Genomic DNA, 16,697 nt, shown 5'->3' with positions numbered 1-16,697 from the left:
TTTCTTACTTTTGTTGAAGAAAACAGGAAAAGAACTTCCCAATAATTTAAGGGAAAGACTCAAGAGTGGACATTTATTTGTCATTTATGCAAAGTAAGTTGAAAACTTGAGTGCCTGGGTCTTGTGCTGGGCTTAGCAGAACCCAGGCCACTGACCAGCCAGCCACACTGGCTGTCTGGCTGTCGGGCTACTGTCCTCAAGCTTGCGTTCACCAGGTGGATGGAGTTTTGTGGACACAGCTTGTGTGTCTGGGAAGACTTACAGGAATGCTAGGCCCCTTTTACTCTTGTGTAGTCATTCTCTGAAGAGCAGCCCCGGTGGCAGAGTGGGACACAGGCCACTTGGAGCCCTGCTTTGTTCCCAGGACAGGGAATCCCCTTTGGTTGCGCTCTCTTCTGTCAGCTCCTTCAGCAGCTGCAAAGCAGTTGCTCCTTCTTTTGTTTACCTTTTTTCCTTCCTTCACCCCTGCCCCCTACCTTAAACATTTTTCTGAGGGAACTGTGATCCTTCGGGCTGTTTGACAAAGGCAACCTCTCAGGAGGTTCTACAAAATATGCAAAAAAGGATATCATTCATTCTTTTTGGTTTAATTTTCACCTTCAGAATTTGAAACTACTAATCTATAAATCATTTGTGACGGAAATTTAAAGAACATCTATTTTCTGTATATTTGCAAGCTCATTAGGGAAAGGAGGAAGAATATAAAGCAGCAAGAAGGAATCATAAAGACAAATACAAATAAAAAATCATTAAGTATACTACACTGAAAACAGCAGCAGCAGCATGCCTGAGTTCACGTGTGTGTTTATATGTGCACCATGGGTCAGATGATGTCATCCAGTCTCAAAAGCTGCATAAAATAAAAACCTGATGTAACCTATTTAATCAATCGGGAAGTATAAATCTTCCCCATGTTCATGGAGCACTGATATTGCACTCTATTTAAGAGAGAGTTTGTAGGACTATGGATTTTAGATAACCAACCAAGGATCAGTCAACTGGTTGCTTGGGCCCATCAGTTCTGCCTCGTTCCTTGGTCAAATGTGGACAAACATGGCTGTAGGGATATAATGTATCTTCTTTCTCTGGAAGTGGCCATTTTAGGAATGCTCTTCCATACTTGCTGTAGCTATCTGATGGGAGTACAAGAAGCAGACTTTGTCTCTAAAGAGCATGTTGCATGACCCTTGGTGTCACATGAAGGCAGATCCTGAGGATGAATGCAATGATGGGTGTGTCAAGGCATTTGTGGTGTGTAGGATGATTCTGCACTACTGTACAATGGCCCACTGAGGTGGTTCTTCTACTGAGTTGCCCCCTCTTCCTCCATGCTCCCTCCTGTCTATTTTGCTGTCAACTTGTTCTTGCATGCAATTAGCCTGTGATAATGGTGGCAGTGGATGAATGGCTTAGAAAAGTCCTGGCAAAGTTTATTTCATCATAAAGGAAAACACTTGATAATGGGAAAAATCTTCCCTACTTTTTGAGAGGGAAGAAAATCAGTCAGTCAGTAACCAAAGAACATCTGCTTTGCACCTGCCTTGTGCTTGACCCTGTGGGAGGCACCATGGGTTACAAAAAGGGGAAGGTCCAGCCCTGCCATGGGACATGTAACATACATGTGGATAAGCACCCTCAGTGAAGTGATCACAGGCAGTCCAGGGCCACATGAGGGAAATGCAAACAGTACAGGCCCTAAGTGCCAAAGGAGTGGTGACTAAATGATGGGTTCCCACAGCTGCTTAATGCAATGAGTTCAGAATAGGGATCAACTGATTATCATCGCAGCAGAAAAAAAAAAAAGCAAAACCATAACTTAAACAACATTCCATGGACACCAGAAAGAAAATACAGAGCACTACAGGGAGGGTAACGACTCTCTATTTCATTAATATTAAAGTTTCAATAAGAATCATTTTTCTCCTTTTCTTTTATTTATTTATTTGGTACCGGGGATCAAACTTGGGACCTTGCACTTGCAAGGCAGGTGCCGGAACCACTGAGCTAAATCCCCGGACCTCCTTTTCTTTTAAAGTAGAATTATTTTAACTATTTCTATAGACTGAACTCATAGAGGCACTGAAACATAGAGGAAAAGAAATAATGGGGTTAAAACTTCAATATGAAATCTATTAAATAAAGAAGATTCTTTTATGAAAGGCTTCTAAAGTTGTCTTACATTTCTTAAATCAATCTATAGCACATAATCAGTAAAACCATATCATTTAAACAGAAAGATCATAACTTAGAAACTCACCCTTAGGCAGCTGTATCCTATTATGGGCTGTAACTTAACACATGAGTTTCAGAAGTTGTTAAAATTGAGTTCAGGCTAACAAATCTTAGCTGTTAAAAAAAAAAGCCTCTACTGAGATGAGACAGCAGTCCATGAAGAGGTCCCAGAGCGATCTCACAGGATGGATGTCTATCATCTTTTATCTTGGCCCGTTAGATATTATTTGTATATGACAAGCAAATATATTAGGACAGATTTGGTCCTTAAGTGACGAAGGAGCCACATATATAATATTTTTTCCATTTCGAAAAGTTTTCCTCTGGGGCTGAGACATTCAGTATTTAAACTCTGTCAAATGAATATTTATTGATAAAAGAAGAGAATAGCCCTTTTGGCCCCGGTAGCTGAACTGATATCTACATTTTTTCTTAGTATAAAATCAAATAAAAATAGTTGTATCTTGTATTAAATAAGCGAAAGTTGGCATTTGAATAGGCTTTCATGAAACAAACATTCCCAGCTTAAAGCTACAGTTACAGGGTTTAAGGTACTGTAATTAAGATGCAGTCGTTATTATAAAATGAGGTAGCAAATTGGAGTTTGTTTTTGTTTCTAGACTATACTCTTCCAGGCACAATTTTTTTGGTGGGATGCAGTGCAGTACATGTAGGGATTTTACTGCACAAGGAATTTCATCCCTTTCATCCTACCCCATTCCTTTGTGAAATGTGAAAACAATAAATGTATCATCAACTTTATAGATTTCAAGTAACTACAGTAAAAACCATGGGATGAAAAAATACTTGACTCTTGAGGATTTTTGCTCTCTCACACAGCACATAGGCAGATTCAAGATTACTAAGATGTTTTTAATAGTCCTATCATTTGGTCCAATTTTTCCAAAGGATAGAAATGTACTCTTTGAAGTAAAGCATTCACCTGTCTGATATAAATAAAACCTTTCATGCAGAAAAATGTTTCCCCAAATAAAAGGGTTAATGTATTTCAAATATGTGAGAAACTTGCTTCCGGTTGAGCAACATTAATAAAGGTTTTACCTAACCTTTTCATTATAAAATTTGGTAAAAATATTAGTGTAAGCTAAGTAGGGCAGTTCTAAAGTCAGTGTTAGAAACCAACTCATTTTTGTGGTTGTGATGACAATTATGAACTTTTAAACAATCTTTTTTAGAAAGTGTGCCTGGATTTTGGTGCCCAGTCAGTGAAAGTGTTTTCTCCCCATAGGCAAGTTTGACATTCACAAGTCTTACATCTTATCTCAGTTGGCAAATGGTTTCTTGCTGAAAAGAAGCTGCAGTTTCCCCTAACTTAGGTATAAGGAAGTGTACCCCCAACAGATGTCAATATAAACTTTTCCCTAACACACCATAAGAACATAAACTTCTAGAACTAATCTACGATCATGGTTAGTTAGCTTCAGTGGTTACTTCTTGCCTGCATGTTAGCAAGACCCAACCTCCCTCCTCTGCCTGCCCCTGATTTCCAGGGTGCATGCTTACTGGACTGCCTTTACATAAGTTGTTTCCTCTCCTCAAAAACACCCTTCCCCTCTCCACTTCCCATCACATTTCTGCTTGGATGTGACTACTGAACAGGCTTCCTCCAGATACCCCGAGGTGGTGTCTAGAGAGGACTGGGGAAGCAGAATTTGTATCCTGCCTTCCTCCTTTACTAGCTGTGTGACTTTGGCAAATCATCTTGGCCTCCATGGCCTCCCTCTCCTATAAAGTACAGTGGTACCTACATTACAGGCTTGCTGTGAGGAATGTTTCTAGCCCAGTGCCTGTCACAGATAAGGCCTTGATATCCTAGTGTTACTGTTAAATAGAAGAAAGTGTCTAAGGATGGAAGCTAAGCTTATGATGCTCTTGTAATTTGAAAAGCTAACATGTACACGAGGATCTGAAAGCCCAGCCATCTTGAAATCATGTTTTCTTTTGAGAAAGTATGTGTCAAGCAGTGGCAAACAAGCAGCAGGTTCACACACCACTTCAAAAGAGTGTACAGGGCTGCTTTTATGACAACTCATCTTTGGTTGTAATGCATGAAAACTGAATGAAACGAAATTGAATATTGCACAAAGCTGAGAATAGAAGGCAGCATGGAGATATGCATAGAGATTTTGTCTGGTACCATGGAACTAGCCAGTGCTACTTGTTACAAAGCACAGACATTTATGTAGTGGAGAGTTGTCCAGTGTCAGCCTAGATAAGCAAACTTCAAAGGAGAGCCCACCTTCTTTAAAACCTCTTTTCATTATTTTTTCATTTGAAATGTGAAATAGAGGACTAAAGAAAAATACTGTTATGGAATTCATTTCTATTCAGAAAAGAAAATTTAAAAAACAAATCACAACTATTGTCAGATGAATACCTTGTCTAAAATAAAATGATACATTTAACATTACAAAATGTAAAGTGCTATTTGACAGTCCTTTCTGACAAAAGCATTTGAAGTTTATTTCTTTAAATGAACATAACATTCCTATGTCCACCTGTCTCTGACCAGAAAACTCTCTAGGGACTTTTTCTGACCAACTAAGAGAAAATTCAGTTACCATTGCGGGGTTTTAAGCAGATTAAAAGCCAAATGGGAGCAACAAATGAATCAAATGACCATTTATGCTTCCTGCATTATGTGCGTCCAAAAAGTGAAGACTAAATGCTGCCTTTGCACTCACATAAGAGAAATTTAGCAAAAGCCCGAAAGTCTGCCCTTTCTCCTCCTTTGCCTTCTCCTCCTCCTCCTCGTCCTCCTCGTCCTCCCCCACCTCCTCCTTCTAATGCTCCTTTGTTCAACTAGGCTGGGTTTTAAAAACTCTAGGATCAGCTTTTCATCTTGCAGGAAAGCAAGGTAGCAATCTTTCTTAAGTAATTGGCAGTGATGTGCTCAAGAGCTCAGTCCTTCTGGCAGAAAGACCCAGGAGGGGGTGGTCGTGGGGAGGAGTCACGAGTGCGTAGGAGGAGAGGGGGCCTCTCAGAACCTGCCGTTCCAAGCCCGTGGCAGCGGGAGCGTGGTGGCAGCAACCTGTGGGTGTGCCAAAGAGGCCCACGTGCCAGGCTCTGGCATACGGAGCACCACGGGTTGCCAAGGCGCAGCTGAGCCCTCAGACTTTTGATGTTCGCCCTGGAAAGTTAGTAAACCCTTTCCCACTTATTGCACAAGGATGGTGAGTCTTTGGATGTGTTTCAATGTTATGAAAACTCCTGGTAGAGAAATTTGCCATTTAACTTACTTTCATTTATTCATTTTTCAGATTAGAAAAGCCACAGGGGAAAGGAACAGCAGTTTAAAATTCACAGCAGTTAAATGAGGCAAGTAGGTGCAGAGTGGCAGTCCAGGGTAAGTCCACGGTGCTGTGTGGTCAAATTCAGGTTCTATGTTAATGAGAGAAATATATAAAATGGGACAAATTTTTTGTTTTTCCATATGAAAGAATGCCTGAAAAGGCCTGGGTGACAGAACTTCATGTATGTTTTATTATTTTCCTCTTTAAAAACTCTATTCTCTCTTCTAAATTGTACACAATTGCTGAAATTTAGTTCAGCTGAAAAAATGGGCCAGACAGTTTCAGATTTAAACTTCGTAAGTTTACAGGGAGCTCACAGAAAAATCTTCCCTCTAGTTCTTTTTACTGCGTCTACTCTCCAAACTCACAGCCTATGTCCCCCGGTCCTATACAATTTATCCAAAGCCTTGGGCAGCCCACAAGCCCTTTTATCTTTCACTAGGAATTCAGCGCTATTGTAGGAGAGAGACATTCTTTCCTTCTCCTTTCACTTAAAGAAACATACCAAGCCTGAATAGACTCCAGGCTAGGCTAGGGGATAGAGTGATTTTTATTAGCTCTAACATAGCTATTGACAAATGCTTGAAGACAATATTTAAAAAAAGAAGAAGAAAGAAAGAAAAAGCTTTCACTTTATGCCTTAGAGGGCAGATTGGTTACAATTTAATTTCTAAGAGGAAAAATTTATAGAAGTGGCCCAGCATTTCTCTTTCTTCATCATACATATGAGAAGTATAAAGTAAAAGGACATCTGGAAAGGAATGTTATTCAGCAATCAGAAAGAAAAAAATCCAAACCATTGATGTTCTGATGGAGACAAACATAACTAGATTCACGAGGAGGAAAGCTGTAACCGATTGAAGCTTAAAAAAAAATTCCATATGCATTTTACCTTTTGGGCAGTTCCAAAGCAAAGTTCTATTTCAGAAGTCCTTTGTAATATGAAACCCACTGTAGATAAGATACAACGTGAAGATAGTCTGCTTTGCAGCAGCAGGAAATCAAATTGGTTCCAGAAACGAAGTTATATGACAAATGGTTTAATAGTATTGCTAGAATTGGAAAGCTTGATTGAATTCTTTTTCATAATCATTTAAAAAAAGATTTTCAAATAAGTTTGCTATAACAAAAGGGTATAGGGGGTGGGGAGCATTATTGGGATTGGGAGCATCTCATGTTATTGGTCTTTTAACTCGAGTGTTATAATAATTTGTTTTCAAAATTTAAGAGCTCAGTGGTGATTTACTATTAAATTTTGTTTGCAACAAAAATTTCAGATAAATACAATACTTGATTTGCCATAATGAGTATATATTGTGGAGGATTAAAGAGGTTAACAAATGGAGATATATTTTATTATCATTTCCAAGTTATTTTTAGTTTTGATCTCAGTTCCAGTTAGCCTGGCTTTCTTTAAAAATCATCTGGAAAAGTTCATTAAAACTTGGCGGGTTTTCGATTTTAGAAGGGAGTTCTGAACAGCAAGATGTGTCACTGTGAAATAACCCAGCGTCTCATGCCTGTAGGTGAAATGAAATCATTTTTCTGACTGAAGTCAGGAACAAGTTAAATATCATTTAGACCACAGCACACGACTACAGAGATTTAGAAGAAATCGTACTTAAATAGGATGTAACTAGACAAGACCATTTTCTAAAAAGTCAAAAAACTTTTTCCCCCTTCATTACTTACAGTCTTTGAAGACTACAGCCGGGTCTCTGTGAGGCAAGACTTGGGCAATGATGTGTCTCAGAGATTCCAAGGTTCTGTCCATCTCCGATCTGCCTGTGTGTGCCTGCTGCACAGAGTGTCCTCATGCCTGAATTCTTGCAGTCCTGGACTGAATTTGTGCAGCTCATTGATGCACTGGATTACCAAAGAATCCCTTTTAACATCTGCCAATCAGACATTTCCCAGAATCTAAAGACCCCTCAGGGGGCCCTCCTTGCAGGCTCACTTATCTTTGTTGTAGGCTGAGCTAATTAGCTCGAAAGGCTGGCTGACAGGCGGGTTCCCATTGCTTCCTTCTGTTAAACACACCCACCTACAGGCTAGCTGGGGAAGCTCACTAATCATGGGAACAGATTTTCTCTCCAACCAGATTTTGCCTGAATGCTAGGCAGCTTTTTCACTTGCATATTTTCTGTTCTCCATGTTCAACGGTGCTGCACCAAGAATATAGAATCAAGACACTTATTTATCAAGAAAATTTCCTCAGTAATATTGGAACAGCACAGGACTACCAGCAATATGTGATCATTAAAATCAACATAATCTAAGTTCTCCTTTGGTAAAGGAGTATTACAAAGATTGTGGTTGTGGCCAGATTGTGTTTTGTATCTAATTTCATGGGCATCTCTTCTGGAAGCCACAGCTTAGTCCCCCCCTTCCCACTTCTACTCAAAATATTGTCACTTCTGATGGGCAGTGGCAGCAAAACCTAGTGGACTGTCTTACAGCTTGCCTGGGAACATTTGTTTCTCTGTTTATCCTTCAAAGCAAATCATTTCCAGGGTTGACTTTAATTAATTCTGATATCATTCACTTCATTTCATGATAATTCTTTCTGTTAAAAATTTCAGAAGCAAAATATATTTTTCAGAGAATAAAAGTAGTCATTAAAGGTCTTAGGAAACAGACATTCTTTTTTTTTCTCTATGATCTGTAATTTTTTAAATGATCTTTTGACAGGAGGCATAAATAAGTCATGTGACTTCAATAATGAGGAATTATAGCAGATATAAAATAACTGATTTTAATGATTGCAAGTTATATTATTTGTTGAAGAGTTGTGGTGGACTTTTACATTTTTGTTAAACATATCTGTACATGACAGCCAGGCATGATGGCACACACCTGTTATCTCAACACTCTAGAAGGCTAAGGCAGGAAGATTGCAAGTTTGAGCCCAGACTGTCTCAAGATTAAAAAAACAGGAAAAGACACCTCACTCCAGAAAGAATGGCTGCTATCAAGCAATCAACCAATAACAAATGTTGGCAGGGCTGTGGGGAGAAAGGAACCCTTCTCCATTGTTGGTGGGAGGGCAGACTGGTGCAACCACTGTGGAAATAAATATGGAGATACCTCAAAGAACTAGGATTAGAGGTCTCATTTGACCCAGCTATCCCTCTGCTGGGTATCTTTCCAAAAGAAGTAAAAGAATCATACCACAGTGATACATGCACAACCATGTTTATAGCAGCACAGTTTGTAATAGCTAAAGCTTGGAAATAGCCCAAATGGCCATCAGTTGGAGACTGGATAAAGAAGATGTGGTTTTTCTATAAAATGGAGTACTACTCAGCCATAAAGAATGAGAAACTAGAGTCATTTATAGCTAAATGGATGCATATTGAGGCCATCCTCTTAAGTGAAATAAATAGGACACACATGTAAATACTGAATAGTTTCTCTGGCGTGAAATACTAAAAGTGTAAATAAGGCTCAAATGATATAATTGATAATGTGAAATAGGAAGAAAAGGTCTAAAGGAGTAGGGGAAGTGGGAGGGGTAGGGGAAAGAAAGAAGGGAAAAGAAAAAAATATGAGAAAAGGAAAAAATGGAAACAAAGTCTCTGTAAATAGTGGAGGGTGGAGGGGTGTAGGGAGGGCAGGGAAATGGGGAGAAATAAGAACCAAGATGCACCATGTACAGGTACAAGATCCCAACGATGAATGTGACTGTATTGTATGCCTAAAATGTAGCAATGAACTTAATGGGGAAAAATAGGAAAAGCATTGGGCATGTGGCTCAATGCCGAAGCCATGAGTTCAATCAACAGTACCCTGCCCCAAATTCCACAGTAGGCACAAGAAATTGTTTTCCAATGTTTCAGATTCCACCGTTGTTTTATGTGAATGTGTGTGTGTGTGTGTGTGTGTGTGTGCGCGCGCGCGCGCACGCACGTTTCTTCCTGGATATTAAACCCAGGGCTGTTGCACTGAGCTACAAACTTCACTTTGAGACAAAGTTTTGCTGAGTTGCCCAGGTTGGGCTCAAACTTGTAATCCTCAGCCTTCCAGATTGCTGGGATTATAGATGCATGCCACCATGCACTGTTCTATGCTGCATTTTAGGATCAACTGAAACAAGTCCTTTAAGAACCAATAGGAAAATGAAATACCTTCCATAAGATGCATTTCTTCAGGTACTTGGTAGAAGGGTAGGCTTAATAAAAAAGGACTGGGGCTGTAGTAACTAGTTCTTATAAAAATGATTATTGCCGGCAGAGGCCTGTAGTAAGTGCAGACCACACAAAACAAATATAGGGCTGGATCAGGGTAGACAGACATTGATTGAGTATGAATGTGTATATATATATATATATATATATATATATATAGCAATGTATGATTTCAAGCAGTAAATAGGCATTTCTATGGGCTTAAATGGAATTCTAGTACTACTTATAAATATTTTGGTTCCCTAATGTGGTGGAAGGAACAATGACTTTGGGATTGACAAGATTTAGGGTTTGATTTTGTTATCTGGATAGCCTTGACAAGCCACTCATCTCTGGGCTCACAGTTCTTATTCATGAGTTAAACTGGATGTGTCTTTTGGTTCTAGCATGTATGATTCTATGAGTACTGATATTATAAGAACAGATTTTCCAGTTTTCTGGAGTCATTCATTTATTTTTTAAAAGCGAGATTGCTTTTGAAACAGAACCCTTCTATTCTTACAGCTGACCTTGCATCTATTGATCACTCTGAGAGACAAATCAATATGATGAATTCAAAGATTCTCACTGGTGATGCCAACTACAGTGAAAGGTAAGAATTTATGAAGAAAACTAATCTTTATAAGATTTTTCTAAAGAAAGCAAAACTATGAGCATCTTCATAGAGCTCTGAAACAGCTTGCCAGAGAAGTTTATATAAATTTGTGATCTTTAACAACTTACATTTAATAAAAACCGGAATTTTAACAAAGATCGATTATACAATTTTCCAGTTAGATAGCATAGTTCCTTCATTAAAACCAATCTTTCAATTAAAAATTTTCTTAAATCTTTGCTTATGCATTTCTTCCTTGAATGTTCATAAGGATTTCTTACCTTTAAGTGCTGTTATAAGGCAATCAGAAAAAAAAATACTTTTTTTTTACTATTCTCTTTCTTTGATATAAAAAGCAACTGAAGGAAATGGAAGAGCCCGAGAAAACCATATTTTAATACAGATTCCACTGTAAACATCAACCATGTGAAGGTGTACACCAAAGACAGAAAGTATTAAAACAAGGGTAGACATCTATGGTTAACCCAAAATGATGTTCTTACAAATTCTCTTAGAGTACTAACTCAAAGGACGAAAAAGGGCATCCACCTAACATCAAACTGATCAAAACTTACCACCCAGTGATAACGAAGGAAGGCTCAATGCAGCACCATGCCTACCAAGCTTCCAGAGAGTCCAGAATTATTTGAGAAGATGAAAAGTTAAGGTGGTACACATTGCACTATTTCATCCAGTGCAACAGTAAAAGTATTTGGAGGCAATTTTGTTGGTAACAAAATTTCATTCCTGTCATTCAGTAACATGTTTGTTTTCTTACAGCTCCTTACAGTTATACATATGGTAAGAAATAGGGAGCCACCAAGAAAGCATAATAGATACATTTAAAAAATCACCTTTAAAAGAAGAAGGACTCCCCTGGTCATGCCATAATGTGCTCCACTCTTGAAACCAAAGTTGGCAAGGCAGGAGAATGGGCCTGGATCCTGCAGTTGAGGTTGGTAAGACCCCAAATCTCAAAAGATTTGAGGTCAAGGCCTGTAGCCCCCAAGAACAGGCTTGCAGCAACTGAGCCTGAGCTGACTGACACTTCTCATCCCTAAGTCCTAAGTCAGGGATGAGACTGAGGGAGGACCCCGACTGAGATTTCAGAAGATTATCTTCTTGGAAATAATTTCTTCACATATTTATGCCTTCTTAAATACTCATGATTTAAGATAAAATAGATGAAATGAAAGGAATTAAAGTCATACAGATAAAAATGTTAGTATAGAGAGTAAATAATTTATAGAAACAATGGGGAATGACTGACAGGACCTCTGTTCAGATTTTATGAGAAATGGATGGAAGGAACTGGAGGGGCTAAGTGTGGCATTGGCAAAAGAGGGTCTAAGCTGTGATCCAGAATGTTTCAAAGGGTGTGGGGGAGGGGAAGCAGAAGGAGAAGCACCTGGAAAACGCTGACTTTGCAGAAGGAATGACTAATGACTGTTTTGTGTCAGCTTTATTTAGCCTCAACTAGAAAGAGACCAGTAGGAGGAATGAATGGCTGGTTAGCATCAACTTTGTTTACTATCAACTGGGAAGAAACAAGATAAAGGGATGAGTGAGTTAAAGTGAACAAGTTAAAGCATTCATTTATTTATTGTCTACAGGGAAGGAACCAATGAGATATTTAAGATATTTAAGAGTGGGTCAGCTGGAAAGACAACTATAGAGAATTTCTATACAAAAGTTTAAAAACAAAAGTAATAGAACTTTATCCTAGGATTTTGCTCATTTATATTTCACCACATTTAGAAAATCATCAATAAGAAGTAATCTAAAAAAGAAGGATTCTGTTGAAATACATGAAAAATAATTAGAGAAATGATTAATAGCCCATCTATAAATTAAGGGACTGTACCTTTCTTGATTTTAATAGAAAACTGTGAAAAAAGCAAGAGTAAATGGCCCCTTATCTTTGCCAGAGCACAGTCAAAGCTCAAAACCAGAAAACACAATGAAAATATGCCTCTCTTTCACCTAACTCTTCTGATTGGCATATAATGGCATACATGGCGTATGTTTGTGGCCCTTGCATAAATGCATCTTATCTTGATGGTCTTAGGTAATAAATTATCCAACCCCGCCTTGATTCTTCAGGAAGTTCTGTGAGGGCCACAGATATCATTGGGGGAGGTTTTGCCTGTTCACACAATGGGAAATGACTGACAGGAACTCCTTCCAGATTCTTTGGCAGATGGGTGGATGGAACTGGAGGGGCTAAACATGGAATTGACAAAGAAGGGTCAAAGCTTTGTTCAAGAGCATTTCTGAGGGTGTGGGAGAGAAAGATAAATTCAGAATTACTTACAGCTGGGAGAATTTGGATGTTCTAATTTATAAGGTTGGAGATAATGATGTCAAGGCCTTTAGTCATTAGATATGTGTTCATGAAAACTGAACTGATACTGTAACTATAGTTGGCTGACTTCCAGCATAATATATATTTTGAAAGGGATTGTTTTTAAGCCTTTGGCTTGAATTTGGGGTGGATTTTGCCAGTGGCTTTTATAACAATATTTTCTTTCGTAAAAGTTACTCTAATTGTTTGTCCGTCTCATTCTATTGTTTCAGACATCCCCCTCCAGAATGGCAATTTATATTGTTGGCTGCTCCGATAAAAACTTTACACAAGTTGTGGCTATGAAGTGATCAGATTGAGCCTAAAAGAAGCATCTGTACTCCAGCGGAGTCTCTGGGCCGTTCCTCGAATGAAGACGATGAGGTCTGCTATAAGAGTGTGCTAGGATTGAGACACAATTGCTTACTGCTTAAAAGAGCTGCCTTTTTTATTCTTTAAAAAAATCACATTCTGGAGGTATGAGTCATATAGAATGCTTGAGTCTTTGCAGAAATAATGAGCATATTAAAATGAATATATAGACTAAGAAAAATGTATTAGGTTAAAACAAACCTAGGGAGAATGTTTATTGGTTATAAACAAATGACTTAAACCTGAGATTAGTTGATGATGTTAGATTCCAGCAACCAGTAATTTCACAAATCCATATATTTCAGATGAAGCTTCCTGTAAAGAGTGCATCATCAGTGTACTCTTAATTCAATTCCAGCTACATTTATGGATATGTTTACATTAAGATAAAAGCCTGTGCCCATCCATTTCACACTGTAAACTATAATTTCCACTTCACTTCCTATGCAGTCTCAATGAGAGCTCTGTACTTAGTGTGCATTCTGCTGACAAAAAAGAAACATTATTTCTTTCTAAAATTTGTTTAAAGAAGGAGGAATGGGAAACTACATGGCAAGGAGACCTATTTTTGCATAAACTTGAAACTGGAGAAAGACCAAGTTATAGAATAATAAATTCTGATTCTCTCAAAGTACCTCTGTGGCCTTGAGCTCAAGGAGAAAGTACACTTTCAACACTGCCTCCTCCTTAAAAAATACCCATAAATATTCCTACCAAGGGCTTTAGTCTACTGAGATTGGATTTCTTGGATGTGTAATCGGTAGTTTTACTATAGAAGAAAACTTTCTTTCCTAAAAAGTGAGGAAAGCTTGTGGAAATCTGGTTGTAAGGACTGTCTCTTCTCATACCCCCAGAGTATCAGGAGGACAGGTCCAATTTTGTGGGACTTAGTGGCTTTGCAGGAGAGACCTCCAGCACTCTAAACTGCTTAAATATGTTAGCTTTCCTGCCATTCACCTTTTCATTAGTTCAGTTCCATCTTTCCCTTCTGTATCCCAAACTTATTCACTGTAACTTTGGGCAAGTAATTTCACATCTAAAGATGTTTTCTCCTCTGTTTAATACAAACAAACTTATAGAGAATCTCAGTAATTAGAATAATAAAAGATTCCAATACAGACTCTCTCTACCTTAATACTTAGGCTACTGACTAGGCAACCTTTTAGATTCTAGTCATTCCCTCCAATCCATTCTACAACTGATAAATTTCCTAAGATTAGCTCCCCTCTTGACTCTTTAAAATCAACTTAAAAATTTTAAAGTAATTACCTTTAATTTGGTCCTTTGCTACATAAGACCCTTGCCCCAACTACAGGACAGCAAGCATACTATACTCATTTCTGTTTTCTAGATTTTCTGCATGCTTTCCTCCTTCGCAGGGTACTTCTTTTTCAGTCTACCTAGTCTACCAAATCCCCTTTCAACATAATGACTCCCCTAATAACACTGGCCTTTTAGGCTACCTTTGGAATTTCCTCAGCAGCAATCAGTGCTAGCAGGCTGTTAGGTAGAATTTACTTCGTATTGCCAAGTAGTTGTGTCACAGCTACCGTGGTACAAATTGAGCATGTCTCACTAAGTTGAAGAATAAAATTGTGGACAAAAAGGAGGAAGTTAGAGGAGTGTTTAATAGAAGCAAGAAGAAAGATAGCTCCTGGTGGTAGTGCAGGGGTCCTGAAAGTGACATTCTGGAGTGTTTTCTTTGTTTTGGTCTTATGTGGATAAATAGAAGTGGGCACTTGTTTAGTTACCTAGTTTAGTTACCTACCATAGATAGCTCTGTGCGTTTAGAATAACCAGTTGGGGTTTAGGCTTCATAATGTAGAATGTAAAGAAAATGAGCTACTGAGTTCAAAGGAAACAGGTTATTCTGCATTTCTGTTTCTTAAAGTCAGCCCAGATGTAGGGAGGAATTGTTAACTAAGCATATTCTATCTAAGCACTTTTCTTTCCTGAGAGTTAGGTTCTTAGCTCTTTATCCCTTTTCCTGTGTTTGCATTTACATTTCTAAGTTTAACTGACTGTATGGCTTGAATTAGCTCTTAACTCCAAGTACATGTTATTTCCTTTGTAACCAGCCGACTGTATCTTAGGCTGGCTATGTATAAGCCAGTAAACTAAACAGTCTTTTACAGTTGTTCTGTGGATTTATTCCTACCTTTCCAAATACCATGGAGACTTTCAGTCGGTAAAAATTGCACCTTAAAAGCCGCTGTTTTTGTATGAGGAGGTATGAAATGAAAAAATCCTGTGTATTCTTTCCCCTGATAACTTTACATACTACCAAAGAGTTGGAAAACTGATGAGTGAGCAATACGTATTTTTCTTCTTAGTCTAGGCTAAGTTTTTGTCAACAGCAGGATTATAGCAAGCAGGGTTTGTCTTGTTCTTAATTTTTACTTCATTTATTTAAAGCAGTTGATTACAAAAATGTAACCCCCCCCCTTTTTTAAAAAGGAAACATGTCGTGATAAATGTCTCAATTACCTCAAGGAATGGAACCTGTACTTATTTGATTCTAAATGTATATAAAGTGTTAACTTTGTCTCTTGTGCATGAGTTTGCACCGTTTCTCTGAGGCGATGTGTACTTTTGCTTTTACTCTTTTCCTCTTTGTTCACCCCAAGTTTGTTCTTCAAAACTGGTTTCTCCCATACTTGTTTACCCCACTTTCCAAATAAACTTCTGGCACTGTTAAACAAACAAAAATAAAAATAAAGTGTTAATTTTAATGTCATCCTTATTTACATTAAGGTAAAAAAGAAAAGCTTAGCCTAATAACACGTAAGTCTTGGCACATATTTTCTTTAAGAGTTGTACATCTTGGGGTGATGCCCACACTACTGGTTACATACGCAATGCACAGTTGTTATGAACTTCTATCATCGCCAGTCTCCTTACACAGTGATGTATGGTGACTCCAGTACTTTAGAAAGCAAGCCAGTGGCAAACTAAGATACAGCCTGATGTTCTCTAGATGGTCTGTAGCTAGATGAAGAACATGGATGGTGACCCTTTGCCTACCCAGAGTACTGATTATGCAATAGTGAAATAATCCTATCCCTCAGGAAGAGCTCTACCTGAAAACCTAATGAACTCATTTCTCTGTTCTTTTTGAGTGAGATAAACCTGGAGGGCAGCATCAATAGGGCTCTTTAATTGGGCAGAGGTGGGTCACTCTGGCCATGACCTGGGAGGGGGTGTATCTCCCTTCCTGGCTCCTCTATTAAACTCTGCTTCCTGGTTGCCATAAATTGAATAGCTTTCTTCCTCCATGGCAGGCCCTTCACCATATTGCTTCTGCCTTGGAGACAGTTGACAGTGGATGGAAACCTCAATAAACTGTGAGCCACAATAAACCTCTTCTCAAATTGAAGGTGTTGGGTATTGTGTCTCGGCAACAAGGAAAGTGACTAAGACTGTGGAAACTTCTTTTTCATAACCTTAAGAAGTGATGTCACTTTACTAAACATATAGCATATATCAGACACTACACTTCATTTACTCTTCACAACAAGCCTATACGTACTGTGCAATGTCCCCATTTTACAAACTGGAGAAATGAGGTTAGAGAAGCTACAGAAGATACATGAGGATTAAGTGGTTAAACCAGAATTCAAATTTAGAACTCCTGGACTAATATATATGATATA

At 38.4% G+C, this 16,697-nt stretch overlaps 1 protein-coding gene and 1 long non-coding RNA gene across 3 annotated transcripts in view; one reads left to right on the top strand and one right to left on the bottom strand.

Moving 5' to 3' along the window:
• Positions 1-7,600, bottom strand: part of Lix1 (limb and CNS expressed 1) — a 49,530-nt gene extending 41,930 nt beyond the window's left edge. The window contains exon 1 of the mRNA XM_004841725.3: positions 7,239-7,600. Coding sequence (XP_004841782.1) covers positions 7,239-7,320 — 82 coding nt within the window. The 5' untranslated portion in view covers positions 7,321-7,600. The remainder of the gene's footprint in view (positions 1-7,238) is intronic.
• LOC110348514 (uncharacterized) overlaps positions 1-15,776 on the top strand; it is a 70,303-nt gene extending 54,527 nt beyond the window's left edge. For both annotated transcript variants that reach the window (XR_015438940.1, XR_002393818.2), the window contains exons 3-5: positions 5,514-5,599; positions 10,238-10,325; positions 12,906-15,776. This is a non-coding gene — a long non-coding RNA (uncharacterized LOC110348514). The remainder of the gene's footprint in view (positions 1-5,513; positions 5,600-10,237; positions 10,326-12,905) is intronic.
• Positions 15,777-16,697: the final 921 nt, after the last annotated feature.

The sequence above is a fragment of the Heterocephalus glaber genome, unplaced genomic scaffold (genome assembly GCF_053883595.1).
Source record: "Heterocephalus glaber isolate CG9 unplaced genomic scaffold, H.glaber_assembly_v1.0 deba00001465, whole genome shotgun sequence".
Lineage (NCBI taxonomy): Eukaryota > Metazoa > Chordata > Mammalia > Rodentia > Bathyergidae > Heterocephalus > Heterocephalus glaber.
The sequence above is the reverse complement of the archived record's forward strand: the minus strand, read 5'-3'. Positions and strand labels throughout refer to the sequence as shown.